This window comes from Anser brachyrhynchus, assembly GCF_964034855.1.
Source record: "Anser brachyrhynchus genome assembly, chromosome: 20".
NCBI lineage: Eukaryota > Metazoa > Chordata > Aves > Anseriformes > Anatidae > Anser > Anser brachyrhynchus.
Genome location: NC_137713.1, coordinates 3,327,301 through 3,348,303, shown reverse-complemented (window position 1 = coordinate 3,348,303; position 21,003 = coordinate 3,327,301). Strand labels below are relative to the sequence as shown.

The window sequence follows — 21,003 nt, the reverse complement described above, 5'->3', positions numbered from 1 at the left end:
GGCTTGTTTTCCCTTTTGAAGAGAAACAGCGCTCTGTAGTCTGTGATCACTGAACATATGTCACCTTTGGGTGACTTCACCTGTTTTTTTTCTAAGTAGATTTAAATAGAATCCTGATCCAATAGCACAGCTCGCAGGACTGGCTCTTCCTTGTGCTTCTCCATGGGGACTGGAAGCATCCCTCATTCTCTTGGAGTCAGTGTCATGTTGTGGCTGGTGCTGCAGCAGCCTCTGCTGCTGCCAAGCTGTGCCACACAGGGGAGAACAGTCAGGGAATCCATCAAGACATCAGTATTCCAACGTACGCTCGTCTCACTCTAAATGTCTGGTGTTTGTATTGTTTGAGATTTGCCCTCTTGCTTTTTCATGCACTGCAGTCAGCTTGCGCCAACACCTTCCAGTCTCGTAGTGCTTGGGTGACGTTTATACAGAGTTAAACCGCTCTCTCCTTGCACGTTCCCGATGAAGCAATGTAGAAAAACTGCTTGACATCCAAACATTTGTGTAACAGGCATGTGCTCAGTTTTAACACTGAGTGTAAATCCAGTCCTTCTCTGTGACACTGGGCAGAAATCCCAGTGGAAGTTTTTCCTGCCTCTAACCTGTCTACTTTCTTTCATAGTGATGAATGCTGAGAGGGAAGGCCTGAGGGAGGGAGGGAAGGGAGGAGCTTTCTAAGCTTTGAATTGATTGTGTTTTAAGAAGGATGGGAAAGAAGAATGCAGATTCATTTAAAACAGAATTTTTATATGACTGAAATCTTTGGTGTTTTTCTCATTTTGATCATCTTTAGTGTTCTCATAACTAAGTCTTAGACTGAATTCTTACCAAAGATGTCTAAGCAGGTAAGATATTGTGTCTACTTTTATTTTTGACTTTAAATTGAATTGATTACCTATCCTCACTTCCATTTTGTCTGGCACGTAGCTGCTCGGTAGCTGTCACCTTTGCTTTCAGTCTAGGTATCCATTGCATGCTGACTGTTTCATATTACTTCTGAAGCACAAAGCAAGTTCATCACCTTTCCAGGATGTCTCCTGATTGATTCCTCATGTCTAGGGAAATCTGCTCTAAAGTTTCAGGCTAAAATGAGTGCTTGGATTTAGTGTGGACAATCAATGGTTTAAGACTTATTCTTCTTACGTTTTGAGCAATTCATCTGTGCATTAGATACACAGCTGATATTAAATACAATATCAAATATTAAATTCGAAGTTTTATTATTCTCTCAGTAGCTGCTCAGAGGCACTGGGCATGACTAAACCATAATTTGCAGAGTGTGGCTGCGTCATCCATCAAACACAAATAGGCTGTGCTTCATACCTAGCCTGCACACAGCAAAGCCAAGGCTGACAGCACTGAAAAGAAGACCAGGGCCCTGGCCTTGCCATACTGAAATCTATAAAAGTTTTCCTACCGACCTCAACAGAAACAGGACTAAGCCTTACGATTTTGGCAGGAAAATCTATGAATATTCCTTTTCATCTCTCTGCTGAATGCTGAACTCCAGCATACATTGTTGACTGCCTTACGTAAGATAGAGGCTGTTAAGGAAAAATAGTAGTTTTGCACATACTGTTCTCTGCACATGCTGTTCTCTAGTAAATGTTTGTCAAAGGATGCATCCATTCCTGCTGGCTGAGTCTGAGGCTTTGTACAAATTTGGCTTTATTTCCTGCTATCAGTGTAAACTTCCAGCTAGAAGCTGCGTTTGTTAAGTTTTGTCTTTGAAATTGTTAAAATCATTCTCGACCGAGTAGATTGTGGTGACAAAGATGGCCATTTGATGAAATTCTCCTAAAAAAAAAAAAAAGAAAAAAAAAAGCACCCCTCCTCCACTTTGTGAATACAACCCCACTGAAAATATTCATCAGAACTGTAACAATGCATGGCTAAAAGCCAAAGATTAGTATTTGCTGAAAACTAAGGAAAACGGCAACAAAAAATACCAGATAAAAGCTTGCTGGCACTTGCAGAGTACTTGTTCAGACCTCTTACCCTTTCGTATTTTTCTGTGGAACAAGAGCCTTTTGACCCACTGTAGCTATTCCTCCTGTTCTCATTCCCATGTGTTTTGTTTCTCTTTTGTGTAAACAAGTTTCTAATTAACATAAATCAAAGCCTAATTTTAATCGAACTAGCGTTATCAGCACTTCGCACTAATTTATATGCTCTTTTGTTCCCTCTCTCTTAGGGCCAGGTTCCAAGGGCAGACTTGGGGCTACAATCCCAGCCTGTGGCACCTTGGTGCATGCCCAGGGGCCTCCAAGCTGCACGGGGTGCGAGGGATGTGACGGCAGAGCAAGAAGGAGGCTTTGGATCAAACAGCCTCAGGAGTCACCAGCACGAGCCCCTGGAGCCATAAGCCCTCTCCTGGGGTGCGTTTCTCCTAGAAGGAAACCTGAAGAGCTGCTGCTGCGCCTTCTTTACCTATGCCTGGTGCTTACGGCACCCGATGGGTAAGGGTTCCATGGTCAACTCTTCACTTTGTGGAAGTCCCTGATCGACAAACAGCCTGAAATGTACCGTGGGCTGGGAGTGCGGACTTTTGGGTGTAGACTGTTGCACTTGGATGGGAATAGTTAATATATCAGGGACTGCGAGGCCCGAGGCCACTGCCCGTGTCATGCAGGTGGAAAGAAACATGTGCCTAAACCCTACACCTGCTGTTAACATCACGCCTCTGGGATGCAGGAGCTCTTGGGAGCAAGACTTTCTCTAAGCTTCGTGCTGTGAAGGAGGAGCTGGCAGTGGTGGGGTCCACTCCTGGTGCTGTAGGGGGTGGTCCTGGACACCTCCTGCAAGCACTCAAGGGTTCGTTGGCCTGGCAAGGAGATGGCTTTGTGCATGCCTCTAGGGGGAGTTCCCACCTTTCTGGGGCTATGTGAAGGTCTGGAGGTCTATGGTTGGGGTTCAGAGGCTTCCTGCTGTCACAGGTGCTTTATCCCCTCAGCAAATTTTGATTCTCCACCGTCCTTCCCACTTTACACTCACAGTCTTTGCTATTTAAAACCACAAAGCAAAATTAAAATATTTTAATTGTTGAAAGCCTTTTAATTGAAATCTGCCACAGCGTTAGAAGCCCAGTCTCAAAAGGAATCAGCCAGGTAGGCCTCCTGGTCACGACTGCCATAACAGGTTTCCTGACAGAAGGCAAGCGTGTGGGCCTACTTGGCTGCCGTCACCCCTGGGCAGCTTCTCTGCTGGGCCAGGCAGCCCCTGCTGGGCCAGGCAGCCCCTGACGAGTTTCATTTTACACTTCAGTTTAAATACAACCTAGGCTGGTCTGTACCTCACAGTGCTGGTGCAAGGAGTGGCTGTGAATCCCCTCATGAAACCGATCTGAGCTCCAATGCCTACTGTGACCAAGTGACAGACAGAGTCCGGGGCAGTTTCACGTGGCAGTGTTTTTGTGTTAAAGTACAGCTCGTGTTGGACATGACTTTTTGCTTTTGTTGTACGGTTCCCAATGTTTTCTTCGCTTTCATTTTTAATATTGATCCTGTATTTGTGGAAAGGAAATCTGTTCAAAACCTTGCTTTCCCCACCACCAAGTCACAGTCTCATGATTTCCGTTACATCCTACTATCAAAGCAGTAAAAACCCTCAAATCACATTGAATTTGGGCTGCCTCTTGTCACAGTCAAGTGCATGGCACCTCCTTGGAGCAGACCCTTGAATTAAAATATTGTAAATTTTTTTGCTGTTCAAGCAATACTGCAGAAACACTCGTGGCCAGGGAGGGAGGAGACTTTTTCCTCCTGCTGGAATTTTTCACTATAATCATCCTCAGGGGAGTTCTCATCTTCAAAAGAAACATTCCTTCTATACAAGCTGCAAAAAGAATTATTTAATGACATCATAAATTAATACAGAGAGGCACAAATTTTCCAAAATGTGGAGAGAGAGGAAAAAAAAATTAGCGTTTGCCAAAAACACCCCAGCTCTTCCAGACTTAGGCCTCTCTTGAGCCTGCGAGCTGCCAACGATACCAAATTGAACGGTGGGGTTTTTGGCATGCCTAAAGTTTAGCTTGTTTAAATTTTGGCAAATATTCGTATTACTCACATACTCAGCAAACTGATACAAATATTTGTTCTATTTAGAGTGAAGTCCAAAGGCAGTGCTGGCATCACTGCTGCTGGACTCGGTGGAACTATCTTACTCATGCCAATATTAAATTTGGACATCTACCTTAAAGAAAAACAGCCTTTTAGGTACAGATTAGAATACATCAATGGAAAACAGACCTCGTGCGCAGCCAAGTTTTCCTCGCTTGCTAATTTTTGCCTTAATCTGATTTGAAATGGGCCTAGTTTTTCTGCACACGGGCTGCCGCTCGCTGTTACGATGCGGCGAGCCACCTAGGCAGAGCTGGAGCTGGAAGGGCCTCCACACACACCAAGCCCTCCACATTCTTGAGAAGCAAAATGTGTTCGCGCTGCAGCACACCGAACCTAGGTGCGGTAACGTTTTAATGCTGTGCAGGTTGTTGGGTTTGTTTTTAGTGGTGTCTGCAGTTTACCGTTTCTAATTCGAAAACCAAATAGAGCATTAACCTCCCACCTCCAGCTCCTCCGGGAGGCTTGGATACAGTCAGACGCCGCTTCTGGAGGCCCAGCAGCTTGGCAGCGCACTGCCCTGTGGGCCAGCGGGGAGCTTGGTGTCGATCGCACAGCGGCGAGCGGAGCCACAGCCACCAAACCCACCCCGACGTGAAACGCAGAACTGAAGTGGGACCCGGGTGCCTCCGCCCTTGCCCCTGAGCTCTCTTTGGGATCAGACACAGAAAGCGGGTTAGAAATTTTGCAGTGAAAACAAAACAAAAGCAAACAGACACCACCCTTCCATTCCTTAACTGAACGCAGCCAGAATGCGCTCCGGGGGGTGTGCTGGCTGCGGGTCTGTGTTCGGTTCAGATGTGGTGTGTGAGCTGGATGCTATTTAATGCTTTCTAAATGCTTTTGTAAAGGCCGAGTAGCAGTGGGATCCCCCTAACTTTAGCCATTTACAAATGGGAAACCTAGCCTGGCTGAGCTGGATTCCTCTATGAGTGGAAAATATCATCACCACAGCATGATTCATCCCCATTTAATCTAAGTGTCTGATCTCTCTCCGTTGACTATAAAAGGAGCCCAGCTGACCAGATTAGCATATATCCAAATTTTGGGCATTTATCTGCTAACTCAGCCTTTTACAACCGGGCCCTGTAGTGGCCATACCATGTCGTATTTTTAAAACTCTAGGAGCGCGCGGCGTGCCACGGGGTTTCGCAGAGCGCCTGCGCAGCACCGAACCTCAGCTGTGAGCTTTACAAAAAGCCTGACGGCTGCGTGCGCCCTCGTCTGCTTCCATCTGAACGTTAAACCCTGCGTTAGTTACGGGTTCAAGGCTCCTCTACCTTCCCTGCGTGAACAGAAAGCTGTTGGAACAATTCTTGTAGGAGTTACTTTCAAAGCTGCCTTAAATCAATAAATATTGCATTAATCAAGAGATGTGGGGGAAAAATGGTGCAAAATAGAGGTGGTGATTATTCACTGAAAAGGACATTATTATTGTTAGTCATATTTGTAAAACAGGCAAAGGATCCAGTCCAGCTTGGCATGTGGACTCTGGGCTCATGACCCCATAAATTGTAGGCTACAGTGGCAGTGCTCGTCTCGTGGTGTTGATTCAGTGTCATGGTGAGGAATGACCCGAGTGTTTCACCTTATGGCTGCCGATACCCTGAGACCCCTGCGCCCCCCAGCCCTGTACTTCACCACTGTACATGAAACTGGTCCACACATAAGTATGGGAGCATCATTTTGCTGCTTCTGTTATAAGTACTTTTAACTTCAGTCTAGCAGTGCTCGTTGTCCATTTAAAAAAAAAAAAAAGAAATACTACCAAAAAAAAAAAACTTAGTCTTGCAGTGGGCCGTTAAACTTTGCTGGAGTGGATATGGCATGGGTGTAAAGGGTCAAGTGTTAATTTTGGGCAAGTGTTAATTGGTATAATCAGACAGTAGGAAAGAGAAGACAGACGCGGCATCCAGTAATTCACCACGGAACGTTTGTATACTCATTATTGAAATGCACCCAGAGACAGTTTATAGTAGTAAAATGACTTTATGTTCTGATATGTAAAATAAAATGTCCATGCTATGTAACAAACATTTAAAAATTCCACACCACCTGTATCTAATGTGGTTTCTAATAAAGATTTATCTGTAGTATATATGTTTTTTATCTAACCAATTCTTAGTTTTTACATCAAAGGTGTGTAATAAAAAAAAAAAATCTTAAATAGATGTCTTTCAAAAAAAAAAAACTTGCAACATTCATTTTTATTAAGTATTTCATTCGTAAAAAGCAAAGCTGAATTGGACACGTGGCCTGCATTTGTGATATATATATATATTTTTATATATATATATATAATATATATATGTATATAAATAGCTATTCAGCATGCAAAAATTGTAGTGATTTCCAAAATCCGATTACAAAATCCACACCAGTCACACACATCGTTTGCTGAATGGGTGTTTAGGCCTGTCCGGGTTGAAGCACGACCTCCACCTTAGTGGCCTCAGGGTTGTCTCACTGCGAGCAGCTGCCCTCGTTCATCAGCCTCTCCTCATTGGAATGGATCCATCCAAACGCAGAAGCACCTCCCGACTTCCAAATTTGCATTTCAGCTTTTTGCCTTTGCCCACGTGGGAAGCAGGGGCAAAAAGCTGCCACCAACCCGCTGTTCACGACTAGGGCTTAAATACTGCGCTCTTTAGTGGAACCAGACTCCCAGCACCATTTCTGTGCTGTCACCTCCAGGTAAGCCACGGCAGCGCCAGGACCCTCGGCGAGATGGATGCTGCACACTACGGGCAGGAGGCAGCCCCTGCTCCAGAGCTTTTTGGGTGAAGTCGATGGGAGTTTGGGTCCATAAGGAGCGCAGCTTTCCCTGCCACGTGAGTCGGCTCAGCGATTCTCTCGGCACTCTGTAGGCAAAGCCAGCACTGGAGTCAGTTCAAGATACTTCCACGGTAAACAATAGTAGCAATGTATACACTGGTTACAGATTTTTACCTGTTCTACAAATATTTGTACACTGTAAAGCCTGACAGGTAATGGGAACTCTTCCCACTCCCACCCCCCAATTAAAAACCACTTCTCTATGCCTCCTTTATGCTGAAAACAATTCTTTCTGAGTTAGCTGCAAAAGAAAAAAAACATAGCACAAAAGGCGCATTTCAGCTGAATACGAAAGAAATCAAGGACCAGCAAATACAGAAATCGTTTCTGGAAAGTATTAGCGACTTTTAAGCTTAAACTTCATAAATATATTGCAATAAGCAAGTGTGATTCAATCAATGGATGAGAGTCTGAAGACACTGGGTCTGTTCCTAACGCTGCAATTAATTTGCCGTTTGGCCTGGGGCATAGCGTTTCGCTTCTCGGGCTCCCACAGCCACGAAAGATGGTGCTGTGGGGGGAAGAGGAGACGCTTGTGCATCGGGGCCTGCTCTTCTCCACGCCATGCTCCAGCTGCGCCGGGGAGCCACCGGAGCGGCACCGCAGCTCCCTGAGCCCGCTGCCCCGCGCCCAGCACCCGCACAGGCTCCGCCACTTCAGGGGAAAGAGAATTTCTGCAGACGGAAAGAGCCTGGTAAGTGCTGCTACGGCAGTCCTGGAGCTACGCGGCAGAACAGATGGCGTTTTCCTTTGATTTAGGGGATTCTGTGACTTCGCGAACCAAGTACCGTAAAAGTGAAGCTCGTATTTTTCCCCAGTAGCCAAAATTTGCTTACGGATGTTTAATGTTATAGGCGAAAGCAAATGACTAGCTACTTCACTTGTTAGTCATGAAGATGGTTTCTACTGGATCAGTAACGAAGACGCGAGAATTAATTTATTCGGAAGTCAGTGAGAGGCTGATGAATCCAGCCCTCCGAGACAGGAGTCGGAATGCTCCGTGTGCCTGGAGATACGAGCTCTGCACGCACACAAACCCCCTCTGGAAAGGCACACTCGTCTCACCGAAGTGCAAGTTACCCACAGGTATCAACGCTGGCTTAACACCGTCCGGGAGCAGTAACACGAGCTGTGGCACCCCTGGGCCCGCGGAGTCATCCGTCAGTCCAGTTCTCCACAGTCCCCATTCCTGAATGGTACTGCAGCGACGACTCCCTCGACAAGGAGAAGCTTTGGGAGTAGAGGAATTCGTTGGCCGCGTTTAGGTGCGGAGAGGGGGGCTTTCTCTCGCACACAGATGGGTGCACCCTTTCCCGCGGGAAGGAGGAAGGAGGGACACGCTCCCGGACCTGAGACTGGGACAGCTGGTTGTAGACGCTGAAGTGGCTGTTCCCTGGGGGCTGCGAGCCCTGCCCCGCGATGGATGGGAGCCGCGGCATCATGGTGGTGGCAGTGAAGTGGGCGGGGAAGGGCTGGTAAGGCACAGTTTCCATTGTCTGAACACTGTAGCTGGTGTAAGGTGCGACAGAAGTCCACATATTGCAGCTCAAGGGGGGAGGCGGAGGCGGCAAGTCGTCCACTGCCGGCACACCGGCGATCTCGGCCCCAGACCCAGAGTACATACACGCTTCCCGCGGAGTCACCTCGCTGCAGTAGGAAGGGCTCAGCATCTGCTGGTCGTACGGCGGCGGGGAACGAAAGTAGTGATCGTCTCCCACGGACGAGGAGGCCTCCAGGTAGGAGCGCTTGCAGGGCAGGTCCAGGTGCCGAGCGCTTTCTGTGAACAGAGAAACCAGTGCTCAGGAGCAGCTCCCGGGGCGGCAGCGCTCAGCCACAACCCAGAAAGAGCCTCTGGGGGTTTTGTGAAGTCCCCTCAGAATCCGAGCACGCAATCTGGGATTATTCCGCTACATTACCGCTGCTCTTTTTTCAGATTAATTTGCTTGAACTGTTTCGCTTTGGAAAGACAATGTACAATATCACAACGACATTGTGTTGCAAGTGTCAGAGTAATCCCATCAGCCTCAAAGCACTCTGATGACATTTATCAGGTTAAGTAAGTGACTTGGCCTACTACTCTCACATCAGGGATTACTTCACGTTCACCCAGATAACAGAGGTCCATGACAGTGCTGCAGCGTTACCCCTGACAAATTCAAGAAGTCTCTCAGAGGGTCTTATCACAGCCTTTCTTCCTGTCATTGCAAAAATCACCATACATTCCCCAGAGATTCATGTCAAAAGCTGCAGAAATATCTTGAGATAAAAGAGACCTTTACCAACCGCCCGTCCCTCCCCTAGGCCTCATGCTCAGAAGCAACAACCCCATTCCTGCGATGGCCACGGCGGCGTTCGCCGGCCGCCTTCTGTTAGCTGTTAGGAACACTCTCCGGATGAATTTGTGAACTCATCTGCAGATTAAACATCTGCTAGAATTACACATTTGCCTTGCAGTCCTCATTACTGGTGCTGCTAGATTCCTCATTTGCCCACGATCAGAGGATTCTCACAGCTTAAATAAATTAGCAGCCAATGAGACATGCAAATAGAAGGATTTTGCTGGGCAGAAATTTTCCGTTTAACTTAAAACATGCCATGATCTCATCTGAAGCTGGACTAAAAGGAAGAGAATGGAGCTACAGTTCGCTTAAACTTAAGAATGAGTTGATAAGGAGGAAAGGATGCTTACAGACAGCCACCACAGTCCCACTAATCTGCAGACATCGAGATAACTGCTAATGGCTTCATCCTGGAAAGTGCTCAATGTGTGCAACTTCGTTAATGCTAATGGCAGTGTCAGGACATTTCAGGATAGATAAGGACCCCTCCAAACAAATATTATTAATTCAGCTGATTCTAGAAAGCGATAATTTTCCAGTGTAGCTTCATTCCATTTGAATTATGTGTTCTGATTGTTTTGTTTTGTTTTGTTTTGTTTTTCAGCTCTGACTCCAGAGGCTGAATTTGCCTTCTATAGGACAAAACCACTAACAAACAACTTCCCAAAAACTCAGCTCCAAAACACGTTGGTCACTTTGCAGATTAAGGCCTAACAGCCAGATAGAAAACAAACTGGAATTAATGGTAAGCTTTCAGTGCCCATGCTTTTAGGTCTATTTGCTCTAATATTTTTCTAGCTGTAAATTCTAGTTACCTCTTCTTTTTAGGCAATGATAGAAGAGCCCTGAATCTCTCTGTGCTGTGAAGGTGTTGAGTGGCAGATCTTGAGTATCTGAGGCTGCAAACTGCATGTGAGCACCATTCTCATACTGATAATGCTGAAGGGTCTGGTGACTCCCGTGAAGTGGGTTAACATCTGGCTTTGTTGAAAGCTGGCCGTGACTTGACACCAACCTCTGCCTCATGATGCTTTTGGAAATTACTGGATATTCTTTGCTAAAGGAGGTGAGAGAAATTATTACCGGTTAGACAGCAATCAGCATTAACAGAAGGGTGAAATATTAGTTTGGCTTCCTTAGAGCATCCCCATCTAACGACTGCAACGCCCTTTGCCAAGCACGATGAGCTCACCCTCACCACACTCCTCTGGGTGTGGGCAGGCATGACGACAACACGGAGTGTGTCACTGAACTAGAGAAGAGCATTTCAGAGGTATAAGGGCACTAAGAGTGCCCCTATGCCCCCAAATACAAGAAAATTGGGTGCCCCCATGGCATTTGAAAAATTTCTTCAAAGAAGTGCAGCACATGGTTGTATTCACACCTGTGCACAGACACGCACGTGATGGGATGCTCTCTAGCTACTACCAGCCGGGCAAGAGGGAGCCCCGTGGAGCCCCTCCTGTCCATGTGTCCCTCCTGTCTGTCTGTCCCTCCTGCCCACCCACCCATCCTCGCACGGCCCCGCCGTACCTTTGCAGTCGTGCCACGCGCAGGTCGCTGTCGTCGCTTCCCCTGAATCCCTTAGCAAAGGGGTTGTTCTCAATTTTCAGCTGCGTTATCTTTAAGAGAAGGAAACCAAGCAGAAAGCATTTGAAAAAAGATCACTTGGTCATTTTTCCTCTGTGAGAAGAATCACAACTCAAACGGTGCTTTGCCTTTGGGCAAGGGAAAGGTGCTGTCTTTTGCAAGAGCTGCCTTTTCCCACGAGAGATACAGAGCAAAATGGTCAAAATACCTTAAAATAGAATAGACTTAGTGTTGGTGGAGCTCAGCTTTTGTAATGGAACTGTGAAAGATCTGCCACTTCGTGAAAATGCTGTAAAAAAAAAAAACCTCTGGGCTGACGTGAAATTTCCCTTTAAAAAAAAACCAAACAGTTCACCTGGCCAACAGCCCCAGTAAATACAGCCTTCCCTCGCCAACCCTGTCCCCGGCCCCTTCCTTTTGTAAGGCGAGCACAAACCAAAGCCTTACAGCTGTCAGGAACGCTGGGGAGAGGTAAGTACGTGTCCAGTGTCCACTAATAAAAAAATAAAATCGAGCACCTCTTTAACAAAGGATTCTGCATAGATCAACGGGCAGCAACAAAGACCACCTGAGGGGTGACCTTACACCAGCCTGCATCCGCTCTTAGGGGCGAGGGTGACAAGCAGGTTCTGCGTTCGGATGACTTGCCAAGAGCATTGCTATAGCTAATGACCACATGTTTAGCAACGCTGAAAAATAACCAACACAAAAAAAACTCCCCAGAAAAGAGCTGGCTGCTCTCGGTGACGGGGGAGGAACGTGTTGACATGTGAATTTAGGCGGCCGCGAGTGCTGCTTCTAGCAGTGCCGGGGGGGGGGATGTCTGCGGGGCACGGGCTGCATCCAGGGCCCAGCACGGGTGCTCCCGGCCCCACCTGGCCCAGTTGGGGCTGTTCATGTGCCACCAGTGGGGCTGGGGGCAGCTTCCCCCCAGCTCATGGGCCATGAGGTGTGTGGGGCCTTCCCGGCCCCCGACCAGCCTCGGGTGCACGGCGTCACGGCGTTCTGCTACGTAGTGACCCTAGCGCCCAGCCTGGCTGCTCCCAGCAGCCCCGTTCAGACACGACACATTTTAACGAGTTTGTTCCTGCTGAAAAAATACGTTTTTTCCATTACTTCACATTTTTCTTTCTCTCTCCTTTTTTTTTTTTTTTTTTTTTTAAGTAATTTGCAATTGCTGTTAGGCTGGGCGACATTAGAGATCCGATGTCTGTTTGTGCAGCGAATTTGGAGGTGTAATCCTGGCCCTGTGGACACCGGGGGGAGTTTTCCACTGACATGAGCAGCATCAGGGTGTCATCCGTCCTTGTCACAGCGGTCCCCTGGCTTCATGCGGCCCAGGAGGGAGCTTTGGGCAACCTGCACCTGGGGTTGCTGGCCCTCCGATCCCAGAGCCTCGCAGTCCCCCCTGCCACAGAGGCCCTCGGGTTTTGCTCAGAAGGCCGGCCACTTATTGGGACACGTCCTGCTGGCTGGGCATTCCTCAGCTAAACATAGTTCTGCAGTTTGTTTTCTAAAAGATGCCCAGACTGGCATTTCAATTGCTGATGCCCGAGGGAATAAGCACAGCCATCCTGCTGTTTCTCAGTGGCTGCGATTTGTGGGGAGGGCGGCGAGCTCGTCCCTCGCGCCCGGCCGCACCTGCGGGGCCGCCCCACGAGGTGGTCGCGTGGCGGGGACAGTGGAAGTATAAAGTTTATGAAGCACTTCGGGAACCCTAGGGATGAAAGGCCCTATTGAGCTGCGAGACATTTTAAGGGGGTATTAAATAAGCTCTTTCGAGCCTTTTTTGGTTAACCGTGTTTGGGCAACCGGTCATTTTACACCAACAACTACAACTTTTCTAACAGGATTCACTTTGGTGTCCAAATAGGGACCTCTTTTCTCTGTCTTTCCATACCACACACACCCAGGGCTCTACTCCGAGTCCTTTAACTGGCTCACTAATTGCAAAAGCTTGCAAGGACTCTGTGCTTCGAGCATCAAAGGGCACACAGGCATCCTGCTTGGGCGGAAAAGGTCTGGTCAGGTTATTGGGCAGGAAAAATTTCACATATGTTTCTGCTCCTGGAGGATTTTTCTATGAACGTCTAGAAAAAGAGCTGGTCCTCTAACAAATGGCAGATGACACAGTCGGGGCACCAGGAGGGCTCTGGCGATGCTGCACACCCTGTCCCTTTCTTTGCGAGTCCCAATGTGCTTCAAAAACTCCGTCTGATCAGAACCCCCCCAGCCCTGTTTCACAGGAACAAGAACCAAAGGGAAGAAGGTGCTCGCGCAATCAGGCAGGCAGTAGTGGCCTGGGGAGCGCAGCCCGGAGCCCCCTCCTCACCCTGCAGCAGTGGCAGCGTGCCTGCTGTCACAGGAATGTGACAATCAACTGCCTCTCCTGCTCCTCACTTCTTTTGGCTCAGTCCCCACCCTTGCCAGCAGACAATACCCCACCACTGCCCCTGTAAAGGGAAGGGGCAAGCAGCCTGGCGGGGCACGATGCTTGTGCCCCCTCTCCACCACACACCCCATGCAAAAACCCCACTGCCAGGACACCGGGAACCGAACCCGCTGGCACCACCTCGCTGTAGGGCCGCGCTGTAGGAACCTGCCTGCCCTCAGCTGGGTGGCCTCAGCTCCCTGGGCTGATGCAGGAGGGAAGGAGGCACTAGGAGACACAAACACCACTTTTCCCGGTCCCACCGCCCGAGCCCTCTGCTCCCCCCTCACCCCTCAGCCCACTGCCGGCACCGCCGGCACCTCCTGCCGCTCATACGGGAGCGTGACCCGGTGCTGCCCCTACCACACCGCATGGAAAAGAAACGGAAAAAAACAAACCCTGCAGTTCGTGGGCATCCAGAACCAGGCAGAAAGGGCAGGACCAAGCCCTTTGTGTTTTATATCCCCCCGAAAAACAAAACACAGACACCCAAAGCCCCTCTTGCCTTCATGTCCTAACCACAGCGCAGGCTCGTAGCTGGTTTTTTTATGGTTACATTCCTTGTGTGTCTCACTAAACACACATGCTATAATTACTTTTCGCTGGAGATTTATGAGCAAGCTTTACCAGTCATTATTAGATTTGCTTGCTGTTTTGAATGACATCTTGGAGTTTATGAGCGCCCCGATTCATTAGTCCCTGGACGAGCAGGGCTCGCCAGGATGTTGTTACCCAATGCTTTTTCATGCTTCTCCTTAGCTGCATCCTCCCGGCTCTTCGGTTGTGCTTAATGCTTGCAGGGCTGGGATGGGAACTGGTCTTTTAAAGCAGGAGCTTTCAGTCGTGTTACAGACCCCAGCCGCCCTCCTCGGCCGGCCCCGGCCGAGCACAAACCCCGCTGGGCACCCGCGGAGGACTGAAGCTGTAGGATCACACAGCCCCCAACCCAAGCACCTTCAGACCCAGACGTGCCGTACCTTGTGATTCTGGTAGGAGGTCACCGAGATAAAGGAGGTCTCCGGGAACACATGGGTGCAGAAGGCCGTGTTCTTCGAACCGAAAGCGTTGTTCTCATCCGCCTTCACAATGTGCAGCCGCGGTTGGTATTTATGCATTGAATTAAGAATGATCTGGAAAACAATTGATGCTAAAGTGAGCGATTCAATTTTATAAAAAAAAAAGATGAGCCTTGGCTACTTGACAGGCTTTGCTAGCAGGACACAAAAGCCCACTAGCGCTAAGCTCCAGCTTTGCTTTCAAATTGTGGGGGAAAATTACATTACATAAATGTGTACGAACCAAGGCAGAGAAGGTATCTGCTGCTCTGGTGAGAGCTGTTATGCTGAACTTAGAGCTTTTCTACTAAACTCTCATTTTCTTATTGCTATTGGACAGAGTCAGCCTGGGTGGAAAAAAAGCCATAAATTTTTTTTTCCCAGCTCACGTTGAAGCTGCACAATATATATAATTCACCAGCAGACTGGTCCATAAAGTTTCCTAATAAATTCTTTACTGAGCTGAAAAATACACAGTTTAGCAAAGGTAAAAAAAAAATAATTAAAAAAATCACAGAAACCATGGGGGGGAAAAGAAAAAAAAAAAATCTTTTATCTGCCGCTAAAAGAAAACTACAAACCAGCAGGGTTTTGTCCCTCCTGGCTGTGGAGCTGACCACGCGGGTGGCTGGGGCCAGGCACCCCGTAGCCCCCTGCAGCTCTGCAGGTGGGACACGGGGACGGGCGCAGGGGGGCGAGGGGAGGCGAGGGAGCACCGAGGTCCCGGGATGCCCTCGCTGGGGTTTGCCGCAGGATGGGCGCGCATGGGGCTGCCAAAGCACGGAGGGGCCACTGCAGCATTGTTCTGCCACAAAGAATGGAAGTGCCCGCGTGTCCCAGAAAAAGAAAAGGAATTTCTTCTAAGGAATGGAATGGTTTTAGGAGAAGCCTTTATTCCTCTCTCTGGGCAAAGAAGATTCTTTGCGTGCTTCTCGTTTCCTTCGCACACCACGCTTCAAACTTTTCTCCCCTCTCTCCAAATGCCTCAAGGAGCCGCTCCCGGGGCAAGCTTGCCCTGAGCCCAGCCGGCACCCAGCACCCGGAGCGGCTGCAGGACACAACCAGCCCACTGGGGACACGGCAGAGGATCCGGCAGGGAACTCCGGCACAGGTCGGCTCTTCAAGGGCTGACGGAGAACCAGGCGGATGATGGCGGGTGCACGGATGGACGGACGGGTGGATGGACGGGCAGGGAAAGCCACAAAGCAGCAGAGCTCCACTGGTTACACAAATTGTGGATTTAGCCGATGGTAAATGAGGATTGCTAAGAAACAGAAGCCGTTTGCTCCAAGGCTGGCTGTGGCGTTAGCACACCTCCCCTTGCTCAGCCGAGCGGAGGTGCCGCGTGGGGCTGTAACGCCCTCCGCCTGCCTGCACGGAGCTGCCCACGGTAGCCGGCTGCGTTATATACCACTTAAACGCAATTTTTATTGTTGACATTTTCCAGACAGCCCTCCTTGCTCCCCAGGAGAGAGAATGAGGAATTTTTGGCATTTTATCAGCTTTGCATCACGTCTCCGAACCACTTTGCAGCTGTTGATATGCGGGCTGGAGAGCGGAGGGTCGGCTCAGGTTCTGGGTTGCAGCCTTCTCTGCGCTTTCATGTATCAGCCTCTCATAAAACCGCCGAGATGAGCAGCGCCAGAGGGCTCGGGCTTTCATGGGAAGGGGCACTGAAACTCTCAAATCTCAGTAACTAAGCACTGAGGCCGATAACTATGGATTGTCTGGGGCAGAGGCTGAGCTACGCTACGCTTTGCTCACCTCCTGTCCCTGGCTGCCCAGGCCTGGCAAGGTGACTTGGGCCCCCGAGTCAGAGCAAGTCTCCAGCAGACCAAAGAAAAACACCTTAACCTGGGAATTCCAAAGGAATGGATGAGCAGCCTGTCTCCCAGCTCCCCCTCCAGAGCACCCACGGGGCCATGATGACCCCTCAAAAAAATCCTTTTTTTTTTTTTTTCTTTTTGTTTTTGATAACCTCTTTAAGCCCAAGCAGTCCAAACAATTTCCAGAATAAACACGATGACTTCTTGGAGCCTGGAAGAAGCCTCCAGGAAAGGATTTTTGACAGATGCTCATGGTTACAGCTGTGACTGCAAATCCGCCTGGAGGTTCATTTTGAGCCGCTTGATATTTGTGAGGGAAAAAATATATCTAAATGGTATATATAATTATATAATATATAATAATGTATATATTATGTATATATTATATTATATTATATATATTGTATATATATAATATATATATACATATATATATATAATATATATATATACACATAATTATCTACAATGCTGCGGCTGAAGGTGCCCTGTGCAAGCACAAGCCTGGCTGAGGTGCTTCACAGCCCTCGGCCTGCCTGCTCAGAACAGCAGCAGCTTTATCTGCCAGAGGGGGCTTTATTGCCCGTCTTGCTCCAACCGACCCGCCACGGTCCCTCCCGCGGATCCAGGCATGAGCCCACAGCTGCGGAAAAGCCACGGGCAAGGGTGGCGAGGGCACAGCTTCCTGGGGACAGCTGCCATGCCCCACACTCCCACAGCCGATGTTTCACATGCTGGAAATTGAGGAATTGCACATGGAGGCGGTGCCTGCACAAGCAGCCCCCTTATTTATGCTTGGCTTAAAGGCCGTGTGTCCACAACCCTTGCGAATCCTTCCAAAAAGCCTCCTAAACCCTAGCTACAAGCCCCTGCGCCTGTGCAAAGTGAAATGCCAAAAATCCAGGATAAATAGTTTTAAAGGCTGCTGTGGAAAACTGGTCGTTGGCTAAAAATACGCAAAACAAATGTAAATTCCACTCCAGTGACGAACATCAGTGGAAAGATTAACTTAAAGAATTGTAACAAAAAATGAGAAGTATTTTAATTGACGGGCCAGAGCTGGGCCACGCGGGGATGCTGGAGTTATGCGTCCCTGTGTCGCGAGGCCGTGGGGGACTGGTTCAGGGTCAGGCCTTTTTGAACCATTTTCAGTACAAAATATGGACAGTTTGAAGAATGGTAGCTACTAAAGAGGTGTTTTAAAGAAGAAGGTAAATCAAAAAGATATCCCAATCAGGCTCCTCAAATCAGATGGCTAAACCCAAATTTGGGATCTGGAGGGCGATGTCCTTGGGCTCCCCACATGACACATGCCCATCAGACACGACAGACAGCCTCCAAAGTCCGGGCTAAGCTTACACACACGGTGGGGCTTTTTATCCCCCCACCTCACTCATTTGTATTGATCACACGGTTGGCAGCTGGAACTTAGAGGGTGGGGTTTTTTTTTTGTTGTTGTTTTTTTTCTGGCTTTCCCCGGTCAGCAACAAATGTCAAAAAAAAATTGGTGTCATTTGCTCCTTCTATTTAGTGCTACTTAGGAAAACACTCTGTGAGCATCTCATCTTGTGCGCTGCTGAGTAATGTCGGCTTCGGGGCCTGAAGGCACTTGTCAGTTTGCAGGATGGGGCCCAAAGGCCAGAAGCTGGGTACGGTCCTGCCTTGCCTGTCGCAATCCTTGAAATCACCAGTAAAATGTATTTACTTTCATATGAAATTTGGGGAGTTGATTTAAGAGCGCTCCCTGTTTCTCCAAGGTATCAAATGTCATATGATGCAGTGGTTGTTATGGCAACTGCCCTTTTTATATTGAATAGTAAATGGCTACGAAAAAGCCACATAATTTTATGGTCGCTCCCAGGGGATCACATAACTAATATAAAATCTCTCATTTTAATACATTTTTCTGCTTCTTTCTTCCTTCCCTCTATTCTTTCTAAACCGAAGAAGGCTTTGAGCCGAGGCGGGACGCGGCGCGGCAGCACAAAGGCCCAGCCCCGGACCTGGGGCTCCGCAGTCCCGCCTGGAAAACAGCCACAAAAACAGCCCTGGAAGAGGAGGACGAGGAGCCACGAGGCCGTGGCCTCTCAAAGCAGACCCAGAGGTGCCTCCTCCCTGCTGGTGGGCACGGAGAGCCTGAAATCACGTCCCACCTGCCAGCTCCCCGCGCCTCCACCGCGTGCCGGGACCCCAGTGCAAGCAGCAGAACCATACCCCTGCCCTCGGGCAACCTCTACAGCAGCTCCAAAGTCTCCTGCCCCTCGTCCTGTCTGTTTCCAGTCAGCTTCAGGACTCTCCAGACCTCTCTCCATGCACAGAGCCGAGAGCTGTGCCCGCACCTTGAGCGCGCTCTCCCCGCACGGCCCCGGTGCATGGGAGGAGCCGCCCCACGCCGAGCGTTCATCCTGGCAATCCGCACAATGGGGAGAAGAGGGAAAGGCTGGAAAATCCTGGGAAAAGAGTCAACATGAGCTCACACAAATTGTTCCTTTCACGAGGGCCAAAGCTGCGATTTTTTTTTTTAGTTTTCTCTTCTTTCTTTCCCGGTCCTTTTTTGTCTAACGTCAGCTGAAATTCATGGTGGTGATTCCCAAGCTCCTGATACAGTGATGCAGTGGAGAACTTCACTTCCACACTAACTCCTAATTTCCACATGGAGAGGGACGGGTGGGTGCCAGGCACGTCACCTGCCACAGCCCCCCTGAGCTGCCCCGCACCACTCTCACCCACCGACACCAAAGCTCCTTCGCCTGCCGTGACCTTGTCACGTTCTCCTTCCCCAGGCCAGCTCCCCACCCAAGGCTGGAAGAAGATTTCGGAGTCTGATTCTAGTTAAACTGCAAAAATCCACCACACTTGGCTGATATAGACCAGCAAAGGAAGAACAAAAAGATTTAACACAAGAGATGCAAGTCTCCCTTCCAGCCCAGCACCCCCTGGCCCGTTCTTGCCCAGCTCTTTAAAGGACACACGCGGGTCTGCTCATCCCTGCGCAACTCGTGCTGGGCCCTGCCACACGTAACCCTGCTCCGCACAGCAGCCAACACAAAACTTCATCTGGGACCTTCCCATGTAACTGGGTTTGGTCCGTGGTGTCATCCCCATGCGGAAATGGCTTGGCCGCAAAGCGTGAAGCAAACGAATACAAAGAATCCTAAACTGAATTTGGGGTTTTGTAAGAGTAAGAGGACGTGAGCCTAATTAAAGTGCACCTGGCAAGCAAAGAGAGAAAAGTGCTAAAATTAAATTGATCGAAAAGTGAGAGGGAAACCCCAAGTGTAGAGGAAAAGATATCTTTCAGTGATGAACATATAAAACCAAGAAATACGGAGAGAAATAACAAACTCGTCAGTAGTAGAGAATAAAGCTAGTAAATAACGGATTTTGGTCAAGAAAATCAAGCAATGTCACTTAAAATGATAGCAGAAGTGACAGACCACCCCTAACAGCTCAGGAACCATAGCGGCCCTGCCTGCTGGCAGCAGGTACAGAGCTGCGCTGACCGCAGAGGCAGGTGCAGCGTGCGCACCACGACCACGTGCAGCAGCTCAGTGCTGGGGGGGATTAAATTAATCTCCAGTGTCATTTGTCCCGGTCTCCACTTCGAATCTCCACTTACTTGTCTTTCTACTTGTCTTTTTTTCCGCAGGAATATTTTTATGTGTTCTGTAAAACGAAAATAATTTCCAATTGATCCGGTCCCAGCGGAAGCCTGCCAGAAATACTGATGCGATGCTATCGCTCTTTCCAAGCCGGCCCGACTGCAGCAGCCCACGAGAAAGGCTGATCCCTCTGGCAGGGGCTGGATTTCGGCGGAGTCATTAACAACAACAACAACAACAAGAGCAAAGCCCCCGATGCGCTGTGCTCGCTCTGCTGCGGTTTTCCAGCGGTTCTCCACGCCTACGTGCGCCGGCTGTCCATGGCTCCGTACGCTCAGAGCCTGCCTGCAGCCGGAGGAGGAGGGGGCTGCAGGTCAGAGATGATTTCCTTCCACACAGGTCGCATTTGGAGAGGCAGCGTCCCCTGAGTACCTCCTCTGCGGATGGAGCGCCGCGTGCGGCCGGTCCTCAGGAGAACGATCCAAACCCAGCCGAACTTCAGCACTGCAAATGTCCCAGGTGACCCCTCAGGAGTGACCAAACTGGAGCCCTCCCTGCTGCAGCACCAAAAGCTGGCACTCATTCAGTGGCTATTTGCATCGCGTGCAAGGCAGCCTCATGCCCTCCCTCTCTATCACGCACGGAGCACAAAAAAATGGAAGTCTGCCTTAACTAACAGTTTCTGCTGCTTCGTAGCAGCCCCCATGTTTAAGGACAGTGCTTAACCCCTGCTGCTCGTCCTGTCCCCCCGGTGCCCGATGCTGGGAGCAGCAAACCTCCCTGTGCACCCAGCAGCATCGCAAGTCCCGGGCACTGCTGTGGGGGTTTGGGGAGCCAGGGCTGGGGGCGTGCAAGTGCCCCGGGGTTATCGGTGCGACCTGTGCCCTGGCACCACTGCCACATGCTCAGCACTGCACAAGAAAGGAAAGAAAATGATTTTCACTTCAGAGAGCTGCCAATTTCAGCAGCTTCAATAACACCTTGTGTCAGGAGACGGAAAAAAGCCCAAAGAGAAACAACAGCAAAAAAAGCCAGATCGCTTCAGTGAGTCCCACGGGACAGCCACCTCCCCGCAGCGCCAGCGTCCTGCTCTCACAGAGGGCCCGGGTCCATAAGGACTGTCTCACGGGCGCCCTCCACCCCGCTGTTTACATACTTGAAACCTCTGAAGAAAGTGGAATTCCATTCATGAGCATTTATCACT

General features: G+C 49.3%; 2 protein-coding genes across 10 annotated transcripts in view; one reads left to right on the top strand and one right to left on the bottom strand.

The window, feature by feature from the left end:
• The window catches only part of BRIP1 (BRCA1 interacting DNA helicase 1), a 122,949-nt gene extending 116,990 nt beyond the window's left edge, over positions 1–5,959 (top strand). For 6 of the 7 annotated variants that reach the window (XR_013941189.1, XR_013941190.1, XR_013941191.1 and 3 more), the window contains one exon: positions 2,195–5,959. The gene's annotated coding sequence lies outside the window, so the exon portion shown is untranslated. Of the gene's footprint in view, positions 1–793; positions 846–2,194 lie in introns of all 7 variants that reach the window. The other variant, XR_013941194.1, reaches the window with a different exon arrangement.
• A 136-nt stretch (positions 5,960–6,095) lies between these two features.
• The window catches only part of TBX4 (T-box transcription factor 4), a 56,966-nt gene continuing 42,058 nt past the window's right edge, over positions 6,096–21,003 (bottom strand). For all 3 annotated transcript variants that reach the window (XM_080563021.1, XM_080563022.1, XM_080563023.1), the window contains 4 exons: positions 14,294–14,446; positions 10,829–10,917; positions 10,111–10,352; positions 6,096–8,733 (listed from right to left, as the gene is read on the bottom strand). In XM_080563021.1, the coding sequence (XP_080419147.1) occupies positions 8,111–8,733; positions 10,111–10,352; positions 10,829–10,917; positions 14,294–14,446 (1,107 nt within the window). In that variant the 3' untranslated portion in view covers positions 6,096–8,110. The remainder of the gene's footprint in view (positions 8,734–10,110; positions 10,353–10,828; positions 10,918–14,293; positions 14,447–21,003) is intronic.